Raw genomic sequence first — 24,544 nt, 5'->3', positions numbered from 1 at the left:
GAGGAAACTGAGGCCCCGAGAGGCCACATAGCTGGCAGTGGGATGCCAGGATCTGAGCTCGGGCCGCTGCTGTCCTGGGTATATTTGGGTCTCTGGTACCCCGCCCAGCTGGCCCCAGGGCGTGGGCGTGTGGGGAGAGGCTGTCTAAAGGTAGGTTTGCTGGGCACTCACTTATCCATCCAAGTGGTCTGGCCAGCCATCCGACGGGTCCACGCTCTCCTTCTGAGGCTGGCTGGGGAGCCCACCGTGGGCTGAGCTGGGTACCACCTGCCCCCTCCCATCCGCCCCCTCAGGACGGTGGGGTCAAGGCGGAATCACCCCGCTTCCCAACACCATGGCCGGTGCCCATCCAGACAGCCAGACCTGCGCTAAGCCGCCTGGGGTCGGCCCACACCCTTTCTGGACTTCAGTTCTGCTGCTGGGCCACAGACGAGCCAGGGGTAGTGACCACGACTCCCTCTGTTGCTGTCACATATTTTCCTTTCAGTGTCCAGGGCCTGTTCCTGGCTTGTCAGGCTTGGGCCCCCCAGTACGAGACAGTGCCGTCCATCTGAGGCCGGCGCCCACCTTCCTGGGGGGCAGAGGAGTGGGGAACTCAGTCCAGTCTTCCCCAGTGCGGGCCAAGTCCCACACAGACTCAGGGACACGGCGAGGCTGGAGGTGGCTGGCCCAGCTCACTCCGCGGGCGAGCGGGGGTGGGGTACAGCCCCAGGCCCCCAGTCTACCCCTGGCTCGCTGCACCTGTGGGGTCCTGAGGCCCCTCTCTCAGAGCCCTGGCCCTAGCTCATCCCCAGTACTGGTAGCCCCCCAGAGGAAGGGGCAGAGCCAGTGAGCCCCCACACCCACCCACGCTGCACCACAAACTGCCGTGGCCCCTAATCGCGCCCCAGGGCTGGCAGCCCCAGCTCCCAGATAACGGCGTGGCTGGTGCTTCCCGTGGCAGCCACTCCATCTCCTGGGTATCACGCACCACCAGAGGGAGGACGGCTCCTGATAAAGGCGGCCGTTCTGCACGACGGGGCAGAACCCACCACTCAGGGCTTGCTGGGGGATGGTCGAGGCCTGGGAAAGGCAGGGAGGCCAGGGATCTGAGCGATGTGGGCTGAGGATCGGGCAGTGGTCGCCATTGGAAGCCCCCTCCCTGGTCCAGGGGAGGCCGTCCCTGAGAGGTTGGGCATTAGAGAGGGTACCTCATGTGGGTGGATGCAGGGCCATAGCAGATGCCCGGCTCCATGATGGGAACATGGCTGGATCTCAGCCCCAGCTCATTCACTGCCCTTGTGCAGTGCACAACCTGTGCAACTGTCTATGGTGGCCCTGGTGACGTTCAACATCCATCCACTCAGATAAACTATTTCCAGCTCCCAGTTCCTGCCCAACCCCTTGCACAGGCAAGCAGGTGTTAAAGCCCAGTTAGCACCTATCAGAGACCCTCTCCCAACAAGAAATAAAACTGTATCCCAAAGAACGGGGGTCAGGAGAGGCAAGATCACCTACTCCTCGCAGACTGGGTACCTGGTGGGGGCTCAGTTCAAGGTTGAGAATGAATGAAAGTATGAATGAGTGAGGAAGGGGCTGGGGGCAGGAGATGCTGAGCTGGGGATGGGAGCTGGCTGGGAGAGTGACAGACAGGAAGACACAGCTATTCTTAAACAGCCTCTGAAAGAGCTGGAGGACCTAGACAGTGGTGGCCATGGAAGTGGTCAGCTCCCAACCACACTGACAGGAAACTTGGGGCCCAGGGAGGCCCAGGAGTGCTCAAGCCACACTGCGAGCCTGGGCCGGAGGTGGGGCCAGAACCCAGTCTTTGGACTCACAAAACCCGACGTGGGTACCTGGGGCAGAGCTGAGGGAGGCATGGCCTCTGCCCTCAGGGCTCCCAGGAAACATGGGCGGCGGCAGCTCCAATGGTGGGCCAGTCAGGGTGGACTTCCAGGTGGAGATGTCCTCTGCCCTGGCAGCCTCCTGTGACCCATGTCTCTGTTTCCTCCTCCCAGCTCCAGAGCGGGGCACAGAGAACTCCAGCTCCGGTGAGGTCGTGGCCGAATCCTCCCTGACCTCTGTACCATGGCCTCCGTCTCCACAGCTGGACAGCAGGGGTGATGCCATTTGCCCTGGGAACTCCCAGTCCTAACACAATTCCTGGCTTCTGTTTATCGAGCCTTAGTCAAGCGCTTGGCGTAATTCACAGGGATTCCTCCCAGCCACGCCGCAGTTATTCCCCCCAGCGTACAGAGGGAGAGACTGAGGCTCAGAGAGGTTAAGCCACTGGCCCAAGGTACACAGCTGGCCGGAAGGATTTGAACCAGAGCCCCAGCATGCTCTTGGCCAGGGCCTTGACACCCTTTTCTGGGTCTTCCTAGTCATAGGCAGGAGGCGACAGAGAAGAGGGCGGGGAGAGGCTGCTGCAGGGGAGGTGAGGGGCGGCAGGCGAGCCCCTGCTCTCCCGCTGCAGGGCTGACTCTCCCTGCTCTGCCCTCACGTTTCCCCATCCGCAGCCTGGTCTCCTCTGGAGGAGGGGCACGCCCTGCGCTGCCCGGGTGGACCTCCCCACGGGGGTCGGGCCATCACTACCGGCACAGAGTCAGGACAAAGCCTAAGTTATTCTGTCATACAACCCCACACACGTCGTTTCCAGAGCAAATACGCCGCGCTGGGGTTCAATTTCACCCCCAAGCATCTGTGAGGATCCAGATGAGAAAATTCAGCCTTTGCCTATTTCTGCGATTTAAACACCTGTTTAGGTCTTAAAACCCTTCGATGGCGTCCCGAGGGGCCAGGGGAAGGAGGCAGGACTGGGCATCGCCACCCCAGGCCAGGCTCAGGACCCCATCCTGGGAGCCCAGCAGATGGGGTGGCGGCTGGGAGAAATGGGGTCTGCAGTCAACAAGCGGGCTGAGTCCTGCCTCTGCCCGGCTCTCGCTGAGCCTCGGTTCACCTGCTGGGCTGGCGGCTGCGACGAGAGTCGACACAGCCTGTCGGTCGGCGCGGCCGGCCCCGCGTTTCCTCTCCCCAGGCGCCCGGGTGTCCCGAGGCCTACGGCCCCGCCAGGGCTGCACGGAGCTGCCCTCAGACTTGGCTCTGCCCCACGCCCTGGAGCCCTTGGCGCCCTCCTTCAATAACACCCAGAGAGCTCGAGACCTGCTCCAGGCTGTGCAGCAAGGGCTGCAGTCACCCCACCAGACCTGAGCTCCTTTCTGACAGAGGATCTGGGGCTCCAACCCGGACCCACCTGGCTCCGGGGCCCACCAAGCCCAGCCCCGCTAGGCCCCAGGTTCACCGAGCCACAGCCCCGCAGGCGGGCTGGCAGCGCTGACCGGGTAGCCCTGCTGTTTGCGGGAGTGGTGGTGAGCTCAGGGAGGCCTCCTGCGCCCTGCCGGCTGGCCCCTCCTTCCAGGGGCCAGGCTCTGTGCTAATGGCCACTGGCCTCCAGGGTACAAAGGCCAGCGCCTGGCAGCCCCCGCCCTGGACAGTGGGCTCTGGGATCCGCGTGTGGGCGCCCACCCTGGGGTCACTGCCAGCACCCACTTATCTAATCGGCCCCATCATCCCGCCCCGGCCCCACCCTGCGGCTCCCTGGGGCCAGCTGGCCCTGGCTTTGTCGGGAGTGGCCCTATCTCAGGATCACGCTGTTTGCCTTTGATAAAAGTCACAAAAAAGGGAAAGAAAAAGGAGAGAGGGAGAGAAAATGCCAGGGGTGAGCAGGCCCCGCCCCGGCAGGGTTCTAGAAGTCTCCAAGGGCCTGGGCCCACAGCAGGGCGGGTTGGGAGGCTGTGGGCCCCAAGGGGTTCCACCAACGTGGAACCAGGCCCAGAGAGCAAGCACCTCACTCGAGGTCACGCAGCGGACCAGGCAGCGGGGTCAGTGGGGGTCTGCGGGGCGGGGCGAGCCGCCTCGCTGTCCCCTTAGCCTGCTCACGTTCACTCATATGCTGGCTCAGCCCCTCCCACTGCAGATGCAGCTCACCGGGCCCCCCATGGTCCGGAACTGAGGGTGGGGGGACCTGCCCACGGTCACCGGCTCTCAAGCCCAGCCGTCTTCCTGCCCCCAACTTGACCGTCCTGACTGGGTGGCAGCTGAGGCCCTAGGAAGACAGAGAGATAAGGGGACAGGGGGTGGAGGCGGCGTCTGTCCTGCAGCTCTCAGCAACAGGGCTGTCCCTGCCCTTCTGGGACTGAGATGCCTGGCGGGGGGGAGGGAGCTCCTAGTCACCCAGCTGCCAGGCGATGAGGCCTGACCCCCGTCAGCCCCGAGGCTCCAGGACCCGGGTCGGTACCAGGGCGTGTCCCTTTCTGCCCGTGGCTTCCTCTCGTGTGAAGTGGGGGATGAGAGTGCTCACCTCCTAGGTCGTCGCAAGGTCACGTGACACAACAGGTGCAGGGCCGAAGGGCAGGGCCCGGCAGGGTGGGTGCTCGGTGACCACGGGAAGTTGGCAGGGGGCCGGCTGGGCTGAGCTGCAGTCCCTGCACAACCCTGGCCAGGCTCTCAGCCCCTCTGGGCCTGGGGGGGACCCATCCCCAAAACAGACGACACCAGTGGCTGCTCTCAGCGCTGATGGGGCTTCCTGCAGCCCAGGTGCGGTGCCGCGTGACACAGCCGCAGCCACCGGCAGCCGTCTGCCTGGGTGTCCCGGCCCCGGTACGCTGTGGGGGTTGCTGCCCATGGCGGGGCAGAGCCCTAATCTCGTGGATACACCGAACAGGGCTCCCGGGCAGGCACAGAAGACCACCTCCTGGGCGGTACGAGAGGCGAGAGCCCGACCATGTGGGGCGGGCGCCACCGAGGCTGCGGGGGCCCGTCTGGGCACTCAAGGCCCAGGGCTGCTCTCCCTCCCTTCTGCTCTGTGGTCATGGAGCCTCTGGGCTGGGAGGGGAGGGTTCGGCTGCATGGATGCGAGGCCCTGCTCGCGTGTGACCCTCCGGTGATCCGGCGGGAGGGGGCAAATGGGGCCTGGAGAGAAACGGCCAGTGGACAGCAAATTCCCATCAGCTCCTCGGAACACCCCCACTTCTGGGCTCCACCCTGTTGGCCCGTTTCTGATTCCTGTTTACAGATGGGGCAACAAGGCCCCGAGGAGGGGGGAGACCTGGGCCCTGGGGCATGCGGAGGGCTGTGGGACTGTGCATGGTGGGCAGCCAGCTGCTCCACAGGCGGCCCGCACATCTGCCGGAGCTGCGCAGCTTCTCCCATCTGGGCTGGTTTCCCAGGCCCAGGCCCTGGCGAGACTCCCACCCTGGCTGCTGACAGGCTTTTTTCCACGCTGTGCCGGCTTTCGGGGCAGGAAGAAGGCTGACAGGCCCATGCAGCCTGGGGCTCCAGGACCAGGAGACCCACGGCCATGGGGCACTGGCCCGTCCCCTGGATCAGGCCACACCTGAATGCCGCATCAGGAAACAAAAAGGGGCGGAGCTCGATCCTAACCCTGGGTGTCACCAGTGACCACGGCGGTGCCTTTGGAAAGACTCCGGCTCTCATCTGTGACTCATGGGGACAAAGTGTCAAGGGAACATGGTTAAAAAAGCTTGGGGTAAAAATGGGTGTGGTCCGTTTCTTCTGCTCTCTTCCAGTTGAGAAAAGCAGTTGGAGAGATCAAGGGACTGTCTGAGGTCACATGGCCAGCACGTAGCACAGGAGAGCGAAGCCCAGATCCCTCTGACCCCAAAGCCACGACCCCAGTGCAGGCGGTGTGCCCTCACTCACAGCAAACCTGGCACATCAAGGGGCCGGACGCTCCGGACCCCAAGCACAATCCTGTCCCCATTTCACAGGTGGCAGCAACGGAGCTGAGCGGGGCAGGAAACACTCCCGACGCCAGCCCTGCACACAGGCCCGGCCCCGGGACCCCGACCGCACGGCAGACAGCACAGCCTAGATGGAAGGAACAAGCTGACGTGCACCCTCCAGGGAAGACGGGCCGAGGGAGCTGCGGGCGCACGTGAGCGCTGGCTCAGGAGCAAAGCCACTTGAGCTGTTAATCCTCCAAGCGCTCTCGGGGCTGGGTGAGGGTCTCCACCAGCCTGGGCATCCCCACAGAGCCCCTCGGAGGGCCCGGACCCTGGCAGGAGGGACCGGAATTGGGAGAGGAAGCTGGAGGGGCCGGGGAGCTATGAGTTGAGGGCACACATGAAAATGGGGGCTGGCTGTCACAGGTTAAATACCAGATGTCACGTATGGCCTGGGATCTCTGGCCTCGTTGGCGGAAGCGGACACCATGGCCGAGCCAGGCTCTGGTTCCTGCAGGGCCACGACCTGCTGGAGCCCAGCGCCTGCTGCTGCCCTCGGACGGTGAACACCTCTCCCTAAGACGCCGCCCCAGCCTGCGCCCGTCCTGCGGCCAAGCTCCCCGCATCACTGTTGTGCTGTTTATGTTACTGAGGGCCCGGCTCTGGAGCTGTGACCGTGACCAAGATGGATGGACGCCCATTTCCCTGATGGGGAACGTTAGAGGAGAGGACGTTCCTGGGAGCTGCCCCCAGAGGCCCCTGGATGTCCCTGGTCCTGCTGCCGCCCGGGGAAGTCTCACGCCTCTCTGCTGGCCCTGGTGCCCTCCGCCGGCACCCAGCCCCCTGAGTTCCGGGCCGGGCAGGCTGTGCAGAGCCTGAGCCTGCCCGGACGGGGTGGCCTTCTCATTCCAGGCCAGAGGTTTTCAAAGGGCTTCGAGCCCAGAACGTCCTTCCTAAGAAGCTGCCCACAGACCCTGCACCCACAGTGGCCGGTGGCAGGGGCTGGACTGGAGAGGGTTCCAGAGCTCAGACCCGAGAGAGCCTCTCAAGGCCCTCCCTCGGGGTGGGACACACCTGCCCCCCACACCTGCTGCCTATCAGCCTCCCCTCTCCTGCCAGGCTCTGCCCGGTGGCTGCGTCACACAGGGCAGCCCGAGCGTGGGGTGGAGCCGGCAGGCAGGCGAGGTTCCTGGAGCCGACGGCAGAGGGGGCTGGCAGGGCGGCACTGTGGCCGGTCCAACGTGGGCCAATGGGCGCTAGGCATGGTGCCTGTCACAGGGCCCGGGCTGGGGAGGGCCCTCCGGGGGCACGCCCTGGCTGGACCTGTGTTCCCGAGTCCCCTCACGCGTGCACTGGGGGCGCCGCCATCGGCTGCCGGCCCCTCCCCACCTCTGCCGGCTTGCGGTGCCCTGGGCTGCTGCCACGCCCAGCACCGTGGAGGCCACGTGTGTATTTTACTGACTCCCAGTCTCTCCGCTAGAATGTCAGTCCCTTGGGCCAGGGTCGCTGTCAGCTGGCTGTGTCCTAAAAGCACCTGGGCCCAGTGGACCCCCGTGAGCACCTGAGTCTGGAGGACAGCGGCCAGACGCGGAACTGGGGCTGGACGCCCGGGCCCTGTTGACGAGCCACAGGCCTGGGAGAAGGGGCATCTGGTCCTGCTGGGCTGGGCAGGGGGTGGGCGGGGGCGGTCCTCCTCCTGTCTGCTCTCACCTCCCCTGACCCCGGGACGCACAGAGGCCCAGAGGCTCACCTCGGGCTCCAGCTTCCCATCTGCAAAGAGGCGGCATGGGGGGTGGGCAAGGAGGAGGACACGCTGTCCCCTGGGCCTGGAGTCCACCGTGGATCGGCCCCACCAGCCAGCTGGGTAACGGCCGGGCAGGGCGGGTGGCCCCAGGTTCTGGAGCCCTTGCCCTGCCCACCCCCCTCCGCCCCCGCCAGCTGGTGCTGTGAACTTCTCCTATCACTGGGACATCGCTGGGGATTATTGATTTTTTGACACAGAACAACAGCCTGTCTTTATCGGGCTGAACCCTGGCCCCAGCTAATGGTGGAGCTGGGACCGCCTGGGGATAGCCAACAGCGCAGCATGGGGCCCAGCCCCACACCGGGTTTCTGACGGCCCCTTCACCATCCCCACCCGGGTCAGAGCCTTGCCCCCCGTCCCACGGAGCCTGAGCACCGTGTCCCCGGGCGCCTCAAAATGGGAGGCCTTGAGGTCTCTCCAGCCTTCTCAAAAAGCATAAAAAACAAAAGGCACCCTGGGTCTCTGGGCCTTAGCCTTCCCGCCTGTGAAGTGGGTGGAGGGCCCCCACAGCCCCTGGTCCTTTGGGTCCTGGGAGACCCTGCGGACTGAGAACAGGGATGGGCGGGGGCCCCTGGCTCTCCCCAGCCCAGCCTGGTCCTGGAGGGTGGGCTGGAAGCAGGACCGGTGAGATAAGGTAAAGAAAACACCTCCTGTGCAAGTAGCTTATCAGGCTCCTATCAGCCTGGGCCTCCCGGCCCCTGCCCTGTTTTTCCAGGAGCCAACGCCACCGCCACCAGGGCCCTTCCTTCCGGTCAGCCTCCAGCTCACCGCCTCCCCGCTGGCCCGGCCGGCCCACCCTGCTCCCTGTGTCCCCGGGCCCCACCCTCCTGCCCCTCGCAGCGCTGTCTCTCTGCTCCACGTGGGCAGGAGGGGTGGGCATGACGGCAAGCGAGGGTCTGGGTGGAGGCCGGGTGGTCAAGCGGGTAAAGGGAGGGTGCCCCGCCCTGCCGCTGCCAGGACCTCGGTGCTGCCCCCAGCCTCGGGCCAGTCCCGTCCTACCCCCGCCCAAGGGGCAGCAGCGGGCACTGCGGTTGGCCAACACCATCGAACATGTCCTGACACTGCACCACCCCGCAGGACCGGCCCTTTAGGGAATAAGAAGCTCCTTCCAGAGAACGTGACGGGCCCTGAACTCCTGCGGATCCTTTATGAGCACCCTGGCTGCTCCGCCCACAAAGGAGGCTGAGCCCGGGGAGGGCTATGTCTTACCCAAGGTGCCACGGCTCAAACTGGCACACTGGGCCACAGGGCCCCTGAGGATGACCAGCACGAGGGAACTGCTAAAGCCCCTCTCGTAAGCCGTGCGCGCTCACTGCAGCGTGTGGGACCAGCAGACACCTGCTCTCAGGGCACTGATGACTCAGTCCTCAAATCACCACATGCCCTAAGGGGCGGTTATTCCCCGCCTTCACAGACGAGGAGACCGAGGGTCAGAGGGGACCTGGCCACACAGTGCGAGGGGGTGACCGAGTTCAAACCCAGGCTCCCGACCCCTGTCCAGTGCTCTGTCCTTCTTCCTGCCCCTTCAGGGGGAGATAAGGAGGAATAATGCTTGGGCAGGGGCCCGGGAACAGGAGGCTTGGAGGACAGACCGGGCCCAGGCTGGTCCCCACCCCAGACACAGCTCCCTCCTGCCCAGGAACACCCAGGGCTCCCCCGCTGGGCCCTCGATCGAGCAGTGTGCCGCCACCGCCACAGCCGAGCTCCACCAGGGTCTCAGCCTCGGGACCCGGTGCCGTCACCCGCCAAGGTCACTGCTCCTGCCCTCTGAGACCCAGCAAGGTCCTGGGCCTTCAGGGGCCGGGGCGGCAGAATTTTGGCTGAACTAGCCAGGGCCCAGGAACCAGGGAAGGTGGTGGGCGGCGGTGGGGCTGCACCAACGTCAGCCCCAGATCTGGGTGTCCGTGGGAAGACGCACGCACGGGCAAAGCAGCACGGGTACCTGCATGCAATTTGCTTCTTTTAGAATCATTTCTCCCCTTTCTTGGAGAAATTCTGCCGACCAGAGCAGAAATAAAAAAATAAATGGCTTGCTATCTCCCACACGGCCGTGATGTCTATCCCCACCACCCCACGCCTGTCCGCGCTGAGATGATTTTTCGGGGGTAAATTCCTAGAAGCTGAACTGCTGAGTCAAAGCAGGGGCATCTCAGCACCCTGAGGGGCTCGGGCAGCTCCAGCCTGAGCACCTGGACGTGTGTGAGCGCTCGCGGAGCTGGGGGTGGACGGCCTGGTGCCTGCTGCACCCAGCAGCTCCCAGCCCCACAAAGACCACGGGTGGACCGGGGACAGCCGGGTGGATGCCAGGGCCTTCTGCCCGAGGCACGGGGTCTGGGGCGTACTGTAGGGGGATGGGGCCAAGGAGGGGTGGCCACAGAGGCTCTGCCTGCAGGGGGAGGGGGTGGCCAAGGAGGCAGGACCCCTCCCCCCCAACACACAATAAGCCCCCGATAGCATCGCTCATTTCAGGCCCCGCTCGGCCCTTTCGGGCAGGATATGACCAGCCCTCAAGCCGATGGCAGCCCCTTTGTCCCATCTCCAGGGACCGATCTTATCGTAATGGAAACATGCGGTGAGGAAATAAGAAGTTACGCACAGAGACAGAGGCCTAATAACAAATAAATAAATAAATGAGGAGCCCAGCGCCACGTGGGGTGGGGGCTCAGGGGACAGCATCAGATCAGGGGCCGGGCCGGGCGGCTCCCGTCCTGGGTCTGGGAGACCCTCTCAGCTCGCCCAGCCTCGGTCTCCTCACCTGTCAGGTGGGCCCGGCAGAGCCGCCCGCGCCCTGAGCTTCGGGGAGATCCCGTGACAGACGGAGCCCAGAACCCCGGCGGTGGGCCCCGGACCCCGATACGCCCCAGCTGGGGCTGTGGGACCCCGCGCGTGCTTGGAGGGGGCCGCCGCATCGCACACGCTGCCACCCCCCGTCCCCCCGCTGCCCTGCCCATCCGGTTCCTCCAGACAGCCTGAATGTCCTGTCCCCGTCCCACAGAAGAGTGGCCCGAGCCCAGAGAGGGGCGCCGTGGCCCCTAGGACCCCAGAGGGAGAGGTGACAGCTAGAAGCCAGGTCTGCCCTGGCACCAGTGGCGAGGGCCCTGCCGGCCCGGAGTAGCAGGACGGTAACAGTGCTGGTGACGCTAACGGGCAAGGGTGACCGTACTGGCCCCCGCAACCGTGACCGCACAAGCCCCGAGGACAGCGCCAGCAGCAGTGCCCACCCTGGTCCTGGGAAGAGAACCCACCCGCACTGGCAACAGCACCGACAAAGGCGACAGAGCAGAGTGGCCGTGAGCGCCTGCCGTGAAGGCCAGCCTGTCATCCCAGGTCCCCCCACGCGTGCGTCCGTGCGTCCGGCTTTCCACCAGGGAGGCAACGGTAGGGAGGAGAGCTGATGGGTCCCAGGCCGCACGGCCGGGCCACGGTGAGTCTGAGCTTGGGCCCAGGAGGATGACTGGGAAGGAAACTTCCAGAAGGGGCGGCCATCTCCAGAGGCTCCCAGGTGGGGCTGGGCAGACCTGCACCCCCTGATGTCTGGGAGGCCCTGGTGGGGCAAAGGCGGACGCTCAGACGCCCAGCCTGGGGGGGCGGCCCGGGCAGGAAGCCGGTGGAGGGCGGAGGAGGAAGCGGCTCGATTAGCGCCCACGGCCGCAGATAGCCACTCCCGGAAGGCGGTGAGGTCAGCGGGCAGCGCGGGGCAGGAGGCCAGGCATCAGCCCCCAGCCGCCGCCAGGACAGTGGGGACCCGGGAGAACCCCGTGGGGCGGGGCTGGGGGGCGGAACTGTGGGCTCCGGCCCTGCTCAGTTGCCCCGAACCTCTCTGGGCCTCAGTGCCCACATGTGAAATGCAGTGAGCACAGCACCGGCTGCCACGTTTCCGTCTCACCCTTTTCACAGGTCCCAGGGCCACCCTTGAGCCCCTACAGTCCACTCACCATGCAGCAACCAGCCCTCCCGCTGACCCCAGGTCACCGCCCATGGTCTCACCACTGGGCCTTTGCGCTGGCACTGCAGGCAGTTTTCCCAGGTGTCTGCAGGGCTGCCCCCCCCCCCACCCCGAGCTCTCAGTGCAAATCCCCGTGGGTGAGGGGCTCGCCAGCCCCTGCACTTCTCAGTCACATTCCTTGCTTAGCCTCTGTGTCCCTGCTGACCATTCTCTGCTTGGGCCGCGGCTCCTGGAGGGCAGCGGCTGGCTGCATCCCCAGGGTCTATGGCAGGGACCAGCACACAGTAGGTGCTCAATAAATGAAAATGCAAGTGAGCGAGCAGAACGGGCTCCACGGCAGGGGAGTCTGACAGGATGGCGGTTGAGTCTCGCTGAAGAGAGGCCCGCCGACCACCTGCCCCTCTCATGGGTCCCAGCCCCCACCTGACCCTGAGGCCCACAGGCCTTTGTCAGGGGCAGAGGCTGAAGTCAGACCTGGGCCAAAGGGCGGCTCCCCACTGGCCAGGCTGATGGTGCCGGGCGGTCAGCACCTCCAGGGTAAAGAGCTGCTAACCACAGCGAGGGGACTGCCCAGGGCTGAGGGGTCAGCAGCCCGACCACGGGGGAGGCCATGGCTTCAGCATCCCCTCAGGGTAGAGGGAGCGGAGGCCCCTCTGCTCAGGGCCTTTTTGGGGTGCCGTGTGTGGCCCGGTGCCTGGGCCCCTGGTGCCCACTGGGCAGCGCAGGACATGGCATCCGTGCAGGCCAGGCCAGCCGCGAGGAGAGGCCGCGGGCTCTCGGTCCCCACCTCGGCCCCGGCCTGGGAGCTCTGCCCCACACGGCCCTGCTCGGAGAGGTGGGCAGCTCTGAGCTTTGGTGGTGGATGCTGGCCAGGGGTTCGGGCCCCCACCCTGGCCTGGGGACCGATGCTCCGGGAAGGGGCTGGAGAGGGTGTCACGGAAGAGCTCAGGGCCCGGAGGACAGCAGGCAGCCGAGGTATCTGTCGCTCACCCTCGGCCCACACTGGCCGAAGCCTGTAATCCCCGAACCCCACTTCCAAGACAACCCCTACAGAATGGGATCCTCCCCTCTCTGAGCCCACCCCCTCCCTCCTCGTCCCGGCCGGGCGCACCCTGGCCTCAGGGCTCTCACCTTGGCTGTGCCCTCGCCTGGTACACTGTCCCCAGGAGGCAGCTGGTTCCCCTCCCTTTTCTGGTCTTTGCCCAAATGTGGCTCAGGACACCCTACTCAGAACTGACCCCTCCTTTATTGCGAGCCTCACCTCCTCGGACATGGGACATTTTCACTTCTTTATTACTTAGTCTCTGTCTCCCTGATGAGAACAACAGCTCTCTGGAGGCCTGGACTCTGCTGGCACCGAGCAGGCGCTTAAAACACAAGTGTTTATTGAGCGAATAAACGACCTCCTTCTCTTGCCCGCCCCCGGGCTGTACACCCCACACTCCTTTGTTTCTACGGCCTGTGCCACCACACAACACACCTGCCACTTCTGCCAGCAGTAGGTGCTCAGTAAACACCTGGGAAGGAAGGCCGACTGCGGGCACACACGACCCCTCCTTAGGACCCCCCCAGCTCCTGGAGTCTTGGTCTGCTCACCTGTCGGGGTGGGGTGTCAGGATGGGCGGAGGGCCCACTGCGGGTTTTCAAGGAACACGGCCCTCGGGGGACATCTGGGCTGGACCCCCTTCCCTGGGATACCGAGAAGAGGTGGCTCCTGACACAGCTGCTGGGTCTGGCCTCTGGAGCTGACCCCAGGCTGAACCCTGCCATCCACCATCGCCCCCTCCTGTGCCCCTCACCACCACCCCCCGCCCGCTAATCTAAGATAAACAGGCCTATGGGGCCGCAATGCCAGGCCCAGTGATAACGCGAAATAGCTGAAATGATTTTTCCCACCCACGCATGCTGAGCTGGCGGGAGGGGACGCGCGGCCAAGCCGTATCGGCCCATCTCCCCAGCTGTCCATCAGGACAGGCCGTCCTGCCTCAGCTGCCCGCCCACCGCCCGATAACAAACCTTGAGGTTTGCATAGAAACACCAGGCGGCGAGATGAGTCAACCGAGTGCAGCCCAGATAGCCAGCCCATCGCCCCTGCTCACGCTCCCGGCGTGAGGATTCCCAGCCTCCAGCAGGCCCTCGGAACCCCGGAACCCCGGCGCGGGGGCGGGAGTGGGCAGGGGGTGGGGGGTGGAGCGGGCTCCAGTCCCCAGGCAGGAAACAGCACGGATGCAGCCTCTGGCCCCTCCCACCAGCTGCCCGCCTCCCCGTGCACCCGGAGGTACTCGCCCACTAACCCACTCTCCGCAAGGCAGCTGACCAAACGTCCCACTTAACACCTCATGCCCCATTTTACAGCCAAGAAAACGGAGGCGTCTCCCTACGGTCCATGGCATTGAGCCCAAACTCTGAACCATTTGTGCCCTGTCTCATCTCTCCCCAACCCTGTTCCAGCCTCTAATGCTCCAGCCACGCCCATGCCGTCCAAACCTCAGGGTCTTTGCATGTGCCAGCTCCTTGCCTGAACACCCTCGGCCCACTCCAATTTATCCTTGGGGATGGGGGGGCCCACCTATGGTGCTGTCCTGGCCCGACCACCTGGCTGTCCCCTCTGCTGACGTGCAGTGAGTGGGGACATGGCCAGTCTTCCCATCTCTGCCTCTAGGGCCTAGGATGAAGCTGAGGGCAAAAGAAGGTGACACCTAGGGCTTCCCTGGTGGCGCAGTGGTTAAGAATCCGCCTGCCAATGCAGGGGACATGGGTTCGAGCCCTGGTCCGGGAAAATCCCACATGCTGCGGAGCAACTAAGCCCGTGAGCCACAACTACTGAGCCCGCGTGCCACAACTACTGAAGCCCACGCGCCTAGAGCCCGTGCTCCGCAACAAGAGAAGCCACGGCAATGAGAAGTCCACACACGGCGACGAAGAGTAGCCCCTGCTCGCCGCAACTAGAGAAAGCCCGCGCGTAGCAACGAAGACCCAACACAGCCAAAAGTAAATAAAATTAGAAAGAAAAAAAAAAAGGTGATACCTGATGTTCAGTCAGTTGAAATTTGTTCTGTAAACAGTGGTCACCAGGAAAGAGTTCCAGGCCCTGAGACACTTACAGGCGAAGGGGACCCCGGTCCTGGGGCTCTGATCACACAGCCAGGTCACGGGACTGGCCACCCCCTTCTTTCCTGGACCTGTGGAGCCCAGGCCACTTGACTAGCCCCCAGAGCCGGTGGGGAGCCCCTGTGGGCCCCCTGGGTTCATCACCTTGCTCCCCAGCTACGCACGGCACCCCCAGTGGACAGCCCTGACCTCGGGATGTCCGAACCACGTTGCCTCCCAGACAAGCTGTCGGAGAACTGGATGGATGTGTGCTTGTTCTCACTTCCCCAGTGCGGGACACAGCGGGGTGGGGAGGGCAGAGGAGGGACACCTGCTTGGTCCACCCCAGGCAAGTCCCTGGGTGGAGGGGACCCCCCAGGAGATCGGGCTGCAGAGGAGGCTCCCGGACCCCTGGGGCCCCAAACCCAGGCCTAGCGTCCATTCACTGCCCTCCCTCCGTTTTCTCATGACCTGGCCAGGAGCCTGAGGTCGTGGTGACTGCCACTGGACAGAGGCTCCGATGGGGGTCATGAGGTAGGTGACAGGCTCAGGACCCCACAGTCGGAAGGGACCCTCAGGGCTCTCAGCCCTTGTGGGGGCTGCCTGTCTGCCCGACCCTCTGCTTTTTCTGGATGTTAAGTGTGGAGACAGAGGGGGCAGCGGGTCACCGGGGACCACAGAGCTAAGGCAGCGGCAGCTACCCTCCCAGATGCGCTTTGGGGATTTCAGATCATAGCTCTCAGCCATCTGCATATCAGAATTTTAAACAGCCAGCCCCTCGAGCGAACAAGGTCATTTCAAAGATAAAAATACCCAGCTCTCCGGGCCCCTGCTGCCCAACCCCCCTCCCTTCACACTCCAGCCAGCGGCTCAAGGGAAGATGAGGGCCGGGTAGGGCCGGGCAGGGCAGCCCCCTGCCCACGGCGGGCCATTCCCCACAGACCCTCAGCCCGGGGTGGGTCCCCTGCTCTGCTCTCATCCACTTTCCCTGAGGCAACCCGAGGGGACCCCCGTTTCCCTCGGGACCAACCCCCCCACCCACCTGGCACCCTGCTCAGTCCCCCGGGAGCCTGGTGTGGGCTGTGCCTCTGCCCGGCACTCCCCACTCCCACGTCCACGCGGACCTCGTGCCCTCGGGCCCCTCAGGGTCACCTTTCTGTCTAGGACCCCCGCCTTCCCACCCAGTCCACGGCTGGCTCGCCGGTGGCGTTTGGGCTCCACGAGGACGCAGGACGCCCCGGCCTCTCCCGAGGCAGCAGCGTGGCCTCTGCTCCAGCCTCACCCACCCACATGGCGATGCTGCCCGAACTGCTCAGAGGAGGGAGGCGTCATCTCCGAGGCCAAGCAGTCTCTGAGCCAGCCTGGGTCCCGGGTTCCTGACGGTCAATGGGGACCCCTGGGCCAAGGTGCCCATCACCAGTAGGGGCACGAGAGGCGGACCCCCCCTTCCCCGCTCCATGGCCATGTGCTCGGCTGGCCGAGGGGTTGCGGTACCTTCCTGCTCGACAGCGGAATTCTGGTCTCAGAGAGCAGCTTCTCCCTGGACCTGCCTACACGTCCCCTCCCCTACCCACAGGCACCCGGGCCACCAGGGCAAGAGGACGGCACTGAGTGGGGAGCTGCTCTCTCTGCCCTGCGTCCCATTTGTACAGATGAGGAAACTGAGGCCCAGAGAGGTCGAGTAACCAGCCCACCGTCGCTCAGCAAAGCTGGACCCCAGCCCAGGCAGGCAGGCAGGCAGGCAGGCAGGCAGGCAGGCCCCGGCCTCTCAGCACTGCTGGGGCGGGGGTGGGTCCCACTCGAAGCAGTCACACTTGAGAACCAGCCGCCGGCAGCCAGTGACCTGATGATGGTCACAATGTCCAAAAGTGACCACGACACTGACCACATCCCAGCCTGGGTCGGGAGCTCTGGGGTCACCGGGTCACGGGTGGGAGGAGGGAGCTAGCGTGGGGACAGTAACAAGGCCCGGAGAGAACAGGCCCCTTGCACACCCGCACTCTCGTGTTTACAAAGCCCTCAAGGGTCCAGGACCTCGCTGTGTCTGCAGCGCGTGTGTGTCGAGAGCGCCCTGGGAGGACAGGAGCCGGGAGGCCTCCCTCCTGCCTGGTGCCGTGTGGTATCTCCTGGGGGTCTTTGTGGTCACCTGCTCGGGGCCCTGACTGCTGTAGGCAGGGCAGCTGCGCTGCACCCACCATGCAGCTGGAGAGAGGCACTGAGACCCAGCCTCTCTGCCGGGCTGATGTCACCTGCCCCTGGGACCCTGCAGTGTCAGCACCGTCCCTGGGTGATGGGGGCGACCACCTGCAGGGGCAGCACCAGGTGTGTGCGAGCCCTGGCCTCCAGGGCATACCCTCACGCAGCTCACATGGGAAACCGAGGCTTGGGGCCCAGTCACTCCTCGAAGCCAGACGGTACAGGCTGCGCTGTGGTCCAGACCAGCCCGCCATCCCAGAGGGGAAGGTGCGGGTGCCCCCAGGCACAGCTCGGGTCCCCAGGGCTGCACTTTTCCCCGTGGGGGACGGGGCGGGAGGGGCAAGTGGAGATCAAAAGACAAACTCAGACGGTGGGGTGGGAGGAGACACGAAGGGGCGGGGCCCAGAGGGAGAGCGAAGGGAAAGGGGCCGGGGAACCTCGCAGGGCACGGACCTGCAGCGAAGGCCCCGCTGGACACCCCTGTCCCCCGGCCGGTTCCTGGGCTGGGCACTGCCCTTGGGGACGGCGACCCAGGCAAGCCTGCCACCCTATCGCCAGCACGGCGGCCCCTGTGAGATAAGAGCCCACGGGGCCTCTCTGGCTTCCCGGCCGGGTGATAAGTGTGGCCTGTTTGGGGTCTGATAGGGGGCGGCCACCAGGGCGGTTGGCCCGAGGCTGCTTATCGGCCCATCGCTGCCCACTGCACAGAAATTCCTATCTGTGGGGGCCAATAGGGAGCCCCCCAGCCCCCGAGGACGCAAATAGCGCAGGAAGCTCCCGGGTGCACCCCCCAAGCCATGGCCCCCGCGGCCACTCCGGGGCCAGGTTCCAATCTCCAGGGGCCTCTGCCTTCCCATCTGTAAAACGGGGATGGTGATACTAAGTCCGCAGGGTGGGAGGGGACCGACCGGAGGACAGCTGAGGCTGCCGTCTACACACTTGCTGCCTGAGCTCCAGAACCAGGTGGTGGGTCTGCATCCCGGCTGTGTCACCTCGCGGGTGGTGACGTGGACAGACCCTTTAGTTGCTCTGTGCCTGGATCTCTCCGTAAAGGGGAGGGTCGCCTCACCCCTGCCTCGAGGGGCTGGTGTGAGGACCGCCTCGCACACTCCTCCCCACGGTCACCCTGTCCAGCAGCTGCTCTCTCAGCCCCCCGCCTGCCCAGTGGCCGATCAGGGCCCACAGGCACCCAGGCGGTCCCTAGCATGTGCGAGCCATGGGCCGAGGCAGTGCTGAGCCAGCGTCTCTGGGTGCTTCGTTGTTACCCTGTCCTAGAGCTGGGGAAACGGAGGTGGCAGAGTGGTCTGACCGCGGGCACCAGCCCCACAGCACTGTCCCGTGTGTGCGGAATGGCCCAGCCCCGGAAGGTGGGTATCTGGCTCAGCTGTGCCCGACGGGGCTGTGAGGGCCTCATACACACATGACCTGTCCCTGGCCAGGTGCTCCTTGTGAGAAGAGGACGTCCCTGCCAGGGCCCTTGGGGCCCCTCCCCTGCCTGTCACTGAGTCACTGAAGTGGGGTGGGGGGCGGCCGAGTCCATCCGGAGGGCAGCGGTGTCCCTGTGCTGAGCCCCATTCCCGTCCTGGGGCAGCAGAGGGGACCCCCAGCCTGTCTGACCCAGGATGCTTCACTCCCAGGCAGCACCATGGCCCATGCAGGTGGGAGATGCTGGCAGTAGACTGTTTTTCCCTGTGGTCTGGGGTCACCATCTAGGCTGGGACCACCAGGCCCATCCCTCCCTCTCTGGGCCTCAGACACCTACCTACTGTAGGAAGAGGTGTGTTAAATCAGCAGGGGGACCAGAAGGCACACGTGCCACCTCATCTCCTTGGTGCCACGCAGACATCACTAATCGATCCCAGCACTCTTTCCTTGACACCTTGGGATCCTGATGAAGGGTCCACGTGGCCACTCAAATTGAACCTGGCAGGAGACCATCTCTGACACCCCTGGGAGACCATGGGGGTCCTCTCTGCCCTGGTGTGGTCTCCCTGACCCCCCGCAAGATGAGGCCCTTGCCATGTGCCTCCTTTCCACTGGCCACTGACTGCATTTGTGTCATCACAGCTGAGGACCCTGTTTGCTCAGAGCTGTACCTCGGGTACAGCAGGTGCTCGATATGTGCTTGCGACATGCATGTGCGCCTGGCCTGAGTGTGCAACCTCCATTCTCTCCCTCTGTTCCCGAGGACCACACCCTCCCTCCTTCACCCAGCAGCTCCCAGGACCCCTCCGAGCTGCCCCAGTTCCCCTGAGCCGCGTCACTTGTACTTAGGAAGCATGGCAGCAGCCGACACGCCCAGCCTGCCCTATACTCATACGTCGGTGGAAGTGGGGAGCCGCGGGCACAACACATCTGGTGGGCCCTCCGAGGTCAGAATTCCAGCTACAAGCGGGGGTGGGGCAGTGCTGGGAGCACGAAACCGCCTTCAAAGACACTCCTGATCCAGGACCCGGTGGCTTGGAACGGCCTCCGGCCCCCTGCCACGCGCTGCAGCCACCCCAGGGCTGGGTCCTCTCCACCCACACAGGCTTGTGCCCCTAGCTGGGCTGGGAAGGCGCAGGTACTCGGGCCGCTCCAGACTCGCATTCCCACCTCCAGGGAAGCCTCAGAGGCTTATCTGCTGCTAGGGGCCTGGGGTTTAGCCCTGAGCACCGGCATAGCTTGGCGCCCACCTCCAGGGCAGCCGCTGGCCCACGGGCTGGCTGGACTTTGCGACAGGACAGACCTGGGCCTGGTGCTTCAACCACCCATCTCCTTGGCCAGTGGGCCGGGCCTGTCGCACCCGTGCTGTCAGGGTGGCCAGCTCCCAGGACCCCCAGAAGGCTGGGCCCCAGGGCTGCCCCAGAGAGACAAGGCCGCCAGACCCCGGGCACAGGCGCGCTTACCTGGCCCGCTCCAGGGGCTGCTGGCCTCTTCCTCCTCCAGCCTCGTCTCTGGCTCCGGACCCTCCGTCTCCTCAGAGCCTCCTGGGGACGTGGGGGCGGGTGGTAGCGGTGGGGGTGGAGGAGTAGCATCTGCAGGAAGGAAAACATCAGAAGGTTCTAGAGAGCCTTGGGGCACCGAGTTGCCCGCCCACCCCAGCCTGTGGCCGGGAGGGATACTGAGGCCCAGGTGGGTGAGCACATGGCACAGTTCCGGCCACCACCCTCCCCCCACCAGATTGCTCTCAGGGGGCGCCGTCAGACATCTCAGTTTCCCCCCCTTCAGTTTTGGCCTTGAAAAGCCCTCAGCCCCTTATTAACTGCGGCGCGGTGGCTGCCCGCCCGGCACGCCCAGGCCAGCAGGCACACGCGTGGCCCGGATCCCTGGTCTCCTCGGCCGGCAGCTGGGGGCTCCTCCGCCAGGCCCCGCACCCAATTCCAGCCCAAAGGGCATATTTGCCTTCCCTGCTGGGCCCGATAACCACCGCGGCCCCCAATCGATGAGCGCCCATAAAAGCCCCCCCTTGGTGACGTCACGCGCCCGGCAGATTATTAATACCCGCGATAAGGGCCGTGATTAACATCGAATAAATCAATCACACGGTATAAAAGTCCTATTATTTTTGGCTATAAATCAACGCGGCTGGCATCCGAGCTCCAGCCACTGCGCGGGAGCCGCACCGGGCCCGCCCGACAGGCAGACATTGCTCCTGCCATCTTATCGCGCCCATCAGCGCGTTATCACTGAGGCCTGTGCCAGGTGCAACCCCGGCTGTTTTTTTCCAGCTCCTCCCCAGTCCCGCCCCCGCCCCCACCCCGTGCAGCCCAGCTCCCAGATCAGATAAGGGGCCCGGCTCCCCGGGGCAAAGTCCACCAGTAACCGGCCGCTAGCCCTTTGGAGAGCGTGGCCCCCATTAGCACGCAGCACCCGATGATGACGGTGGTGGTGATGGGGGGCCCCTCGCCACTCCCTGGGCCCTCGGAGGGGCTGGCGCCCCATTACAGATGCGGAAACAAGGCTCAGAAAGGGCAGGAGCCCTGGCGGGGACAGGCCGGGGTGAACGCTGGCCGCAGCACTAAACACTGATGGTGACAGTGAAGGTAGAGACGGTAATAGCTGTGAACACGAGCGCCAGAGCCCAGGCCCTGAGCCTCCACCCCGCCTGCTGCCCCGGGGCAGCTGCGGGTGACGGGAGCCCCTGCCTTGGTTTCAAGTCCTGCTAGCCTAGCCTCCTCCTCACTGCACAGCCCCAGTGACCCCAAGGGGCTGCCGCTGGGCAAAGGGACACAGGCCAGCAGGTCTCAGAGGATGAGGCTTACTGGGGGCTTGTGGTCAGCCGGGGGAGACTCTGACACTGGCACATCCTGGGGGTGGGGGTCCACAGTGAGGAGCCCCCCACCATCTGTGTAGGATCTCCACCCCCCAGTCCCAGCCCTGCAGGGCTCTCCTCCTGGCCCCTCTCTGTGCCACCCCAGGGCCTTTGCACGTGCAGGTGTGTGTAGCACGGGGAACTCTACCCGTCCTGCAGGTTTCTGTTCACTGCCACACCCACCCCATCTTGCCTTCATTCCTGGGCACACCACCCACTAAAACGGCCCCATTTATGGCTATGTCTCCCCCATGGGACTATTGTCTGGGGGTAACTCAGCCTCTGCGCACAGGGCTTCGTGGTATGGAATGGGGACGTGAGTGAGATTGCTGTCCACGGCTGGCAGGGTGGAGGGGGGCGAGGGGATCGGGGCTCAGAGCAGGGGCCAGGGCAGAGCCCACCCCGCCGATCCTCCCTCCGCTAACTCCCCAGCCTCAGCTCCCCCTTCTGGAAAACAGGGGTGAGGGCACTAACCTCCCCCAGGGCCTCCACCACAGTGAGGCCCATCCTCTTGGGGGTCTTTGGGGGTCTCTGAGGGCACAGCTGGCCTGAGAGGATGGCCCAGCTTTGAGGCCCCTCCGGGGACCCGGACAGAGGAGGCCTAGTGTCAGGTTAATTCAGCCCTGGCTGTGTGTGTGGGAGTCTCTCCTTCCGAGTCCTGTTCTCAGCTTCAGAAAAGTGCCCCCAAACCCTGGGGAAACTGCCAGGAGGGCCCCAGGAGAGGTTCCAGGTGTCCAGGGTGGGGTAGCGTGGGGAGCAGACAGAGGGGACGGGAGAACCAACCTGAATCCGGACTTAGGGTTGCATCCCGCTCAGGTGCTTACAGGCTGTGCGACCCTGGGCAAGTCACTTAACCTCTCTGGGCCTCATCCCCCGTCTGTAAGATGGGGTGATTTGCCTTAACAGGAGAACCTGCTCGGTACCGAGCCCCACGTGTGCTGAGGCAGGCAACCCCATTTCATCGAGGGTACACGGAGGCCCGGAAGGGGTGTGGCTCTCCCCAGGTCACTCAGTGCCCATATGACCCCCTGCCTCACCCTGGACTAGACCTTCCCCACCGGGGCCTTGCTCTGCCCATCTCTGCCACTAGGGCTGGGCTTTCCAGACCCTCTGCAGGTGCGTGCATCTCCTCTACCCAGACCAGCCCCTCCAAGCACCAGTGGGCACGGGCAGCCCACAGACACCGCTCGGTGCGACGCCCATTTCGCAGGTGTGAAAACTTGAGTCCTCAGTGGGAACTGGCTCCTGTGAAGTCGCAGCGGGGATGCGGACGTGGGGAAGGGTGCCAGGATGCCAGGGCCCAGCCTGCCACGTCCACCGCCCGACTCACCTGGACTGGAAGGGCTCGGGGGCTCGGGCTCCAGGGCTGTGGCCTCTCGCTCCGGGAGGCTGGTGTCCGCGGCCTGGGCCTCTTCTCTGGCCTCCATGTCTCTGAGGGAACCTGCAGACACAGCCCCAGGGGAGTCGTGAGGCGCTGCCCCCCACAACCGGCGTCCTGACCCCCCCAGCACAGGCACAGCCCCGGGGCTGGGCGCAGTGGGGTCCGAGCAGGGTCTCGGCCCCCCAGGCGGTCAGAGGCCTCGAGGGAGCGGCCGTCAGCACAGGGGCTCTCCTCCAGGTCCCCCATGAGTAGATGTGCGAACCCCACCCGTGTACCCACCCCAAGCCCTGCACCAACACCTGGGGGCCACCCGGCCTCCTGCTCACCTCGCCTGCCCCGCAGCCTCTGCCGACCCCACAGGCCGCTCTTGCCGGGACGCTGGCCCCGGGCAGCTCGACCCCTCCCCTCTCCTCCGCTCCACGTGTGAGCGTAGCGCAGCGCTGGCGTCTTCTGGGCGGGGCCTCTGGGGGCTGCTGAAATGCAGGCACACCCTCTGCGGGGTCCCAGGGTCCTGGCGCACATCCACAACCCCCGCAGGTAAACATCTCCCGGGGCTCTGCACCCCTGCCCCCTGTGCCTGGGACCCCTCCTCCAGGAAGCTGTCACACTCAGGTTCTGAGGTCTGGGAACGTGCAGAGGGCGGGCCCGGTGCCTGGCACACAGGAAGAGCTCATCAGCCTGCTTAAAGGGCTAAATGGCTGATGGGACACAGGTGGGTGCGCGGCGTCTGCAGTCCAGCCTCCGCGGCCCACTAATCCTCCCTCAAGCCTCACGCGGGGGGTGCCCCGCGGAGCCCTCCGCACAGGGGGGATGGCAGACTGAGTCCCCAGACCACCTAGGAGGGTGGCGAAGCCAGACCCACAGCGTGTCCCCGAGTACAGGCCGGGGTGGTAACCTGTGCCCCCGAGGTCAGAGGGGCAGTGCCAGCGCTGTGGGTGGAGAGAACGGCGGAGAACAGCTGTCCCGCTTCACACCGCTCTGTGAATCCCCCACAGGCCCCTCCACCCCGTCTCAGCTGGGCCCCGGGGCCCGAGACGGGCGCCCGGGCAGCGCTGGCCCCTGCCCCACCACCTTCCCCAGCTCCTCCTATGCAGACACCTGCCCGGCTGCACCCTCTGGATTCTAGCTCTGGCCCCACAGACCCACGGGCCCCGGGCTCCCCGGGACCCCTCAGAGCTGTACTGATAGCAGGAGCGCAGGCGCTCACCTTCCGTCACTTCCCGTGGCCGAGGCCGGGCTCAGACCACACAGAACCAGCCCTGGGCTAAGCCTCACGGTCTCTCATTAACGTGCCCACACGGTGGGCTCCGCGGTGGGCTGGGCACACCCCAGACTCGTGCCTCTGGGACAGGGGGGAGGCCTGACCCCCCGTGACCTCCCCTGGCAGACGCCGGGGCAGAAAAGCAGAGGCTCCCCGGCCCGTGGGACTGGCCCCCAGCCCGCACTGCCGGCCCCCAGCCCGCACTGCCGGTTGCCCTGGCGGACAGCTCGCAGGCCTGCTTGCCTAACTCTTTCTAGAAGCCCAGGTGCTTCTGCGGCTCATTCAGAGCTGGAGATGGTGCCCCAGAGCTGTGCTCCCTCCTGCCGACGCCGGGACTTCAGGGCCTCAGTGGCCGGCTCTGGAGAATGGGTGTGAAGCCTCTGCTTTCAGGGACTGCAGCGACCAGAGCCCTGCACCCGGGCGATGCCGGGCACACGCCTCTCCCGCTCAGGTGGGCCTCAGCCACCCAGGGAGGCCCTGAGCTCCCCGCGGCTCCATTTATGGGAGAACAAAGGCACCCGCTCCGCACAAAGCGTGACAGGAGCGTGAAAGAGGCTGCCGGCTTTGGCAATTTATCCTAATGCTGCTAATTCATTCCAGCACAATTAACACTCTGATAACACAGGAGACAGTCATCAACCAGCAAACGGCTCCAGGCCCACAGCGGGATGTGACGCTGCGAATCCTGCCCCAGCCCTGCCCCACATCTGCCTCGGAGCCACTGCTGGAGCCCCCCGACACCCCCGGGGCCACCTGTGCACCTGGCTCCCCACTCCACCTGGGAGGAAGCTTTCTCCACTGGCTGGGGTGAGACGCAGCTGCTTCCCGGGGTGCCCTGGGCTAGGAAGG

General features: G+C 65.2%; 1 protein-coding gene across 1 annotated transcript in view; it reads right to left on the bottom strand.

Annotated features, from left to right (window-relative positions):
* The window catches only part of ZFPM1 (zinc finger protein, FOG family member 1), a 46,394-nt gene extending 23,360 nt beyond the window's left edge, over positions 1–23,034 (bottom strand). The window contains exons 1-3 of the mRNA XM_024735737.1: positions 22,761–23,034; positions 22,384–22,494; positions 19,648–19,776 (exon numbers count right to left, since the gene is read on the bottom strand). Of these exons, the coding sequence (XP_024591505.1) occupies positions 19,648–19,776; positions 22,384–22,494; positions 22,761–22,956 (436 nt within the window). The 5' untranslated portion in view covers positions 22,957–23,034. The remainder of the gene's footprint in view (positions 1–19,647; positions 19,777–22,383; positions 22,495–22,760) is intronic.
* Between the last annotated feature and the right edge of the window lie 1,510 nt (positions 23,035–24,544).

Source organism: Neophocaena asiaeorientalis, unplaced genomic scaffold (genome assembly GCF_003031525.2).
Source record: "Neophocaena asiaeorientalis asiaeorientalis breed wild unplaced genomic scaffold, Neophocaena_asiaeorientalis_V1.1 scaffold40, whole genome shotgun sequence".
Taxonomy (NCBI): domain Eukaryota; kingdom Metazoa; phylum Chordata; class Mammalia; order Artiodactyla; family Phocoenidae; genus Neophocaena; species Neophocaena asiaeorientalis.
The sequence above is the reverse complement of the archived record's forward strand: the minus strand, read 5'-3'. Positions and strand labels throughout refer to the sequence as shown.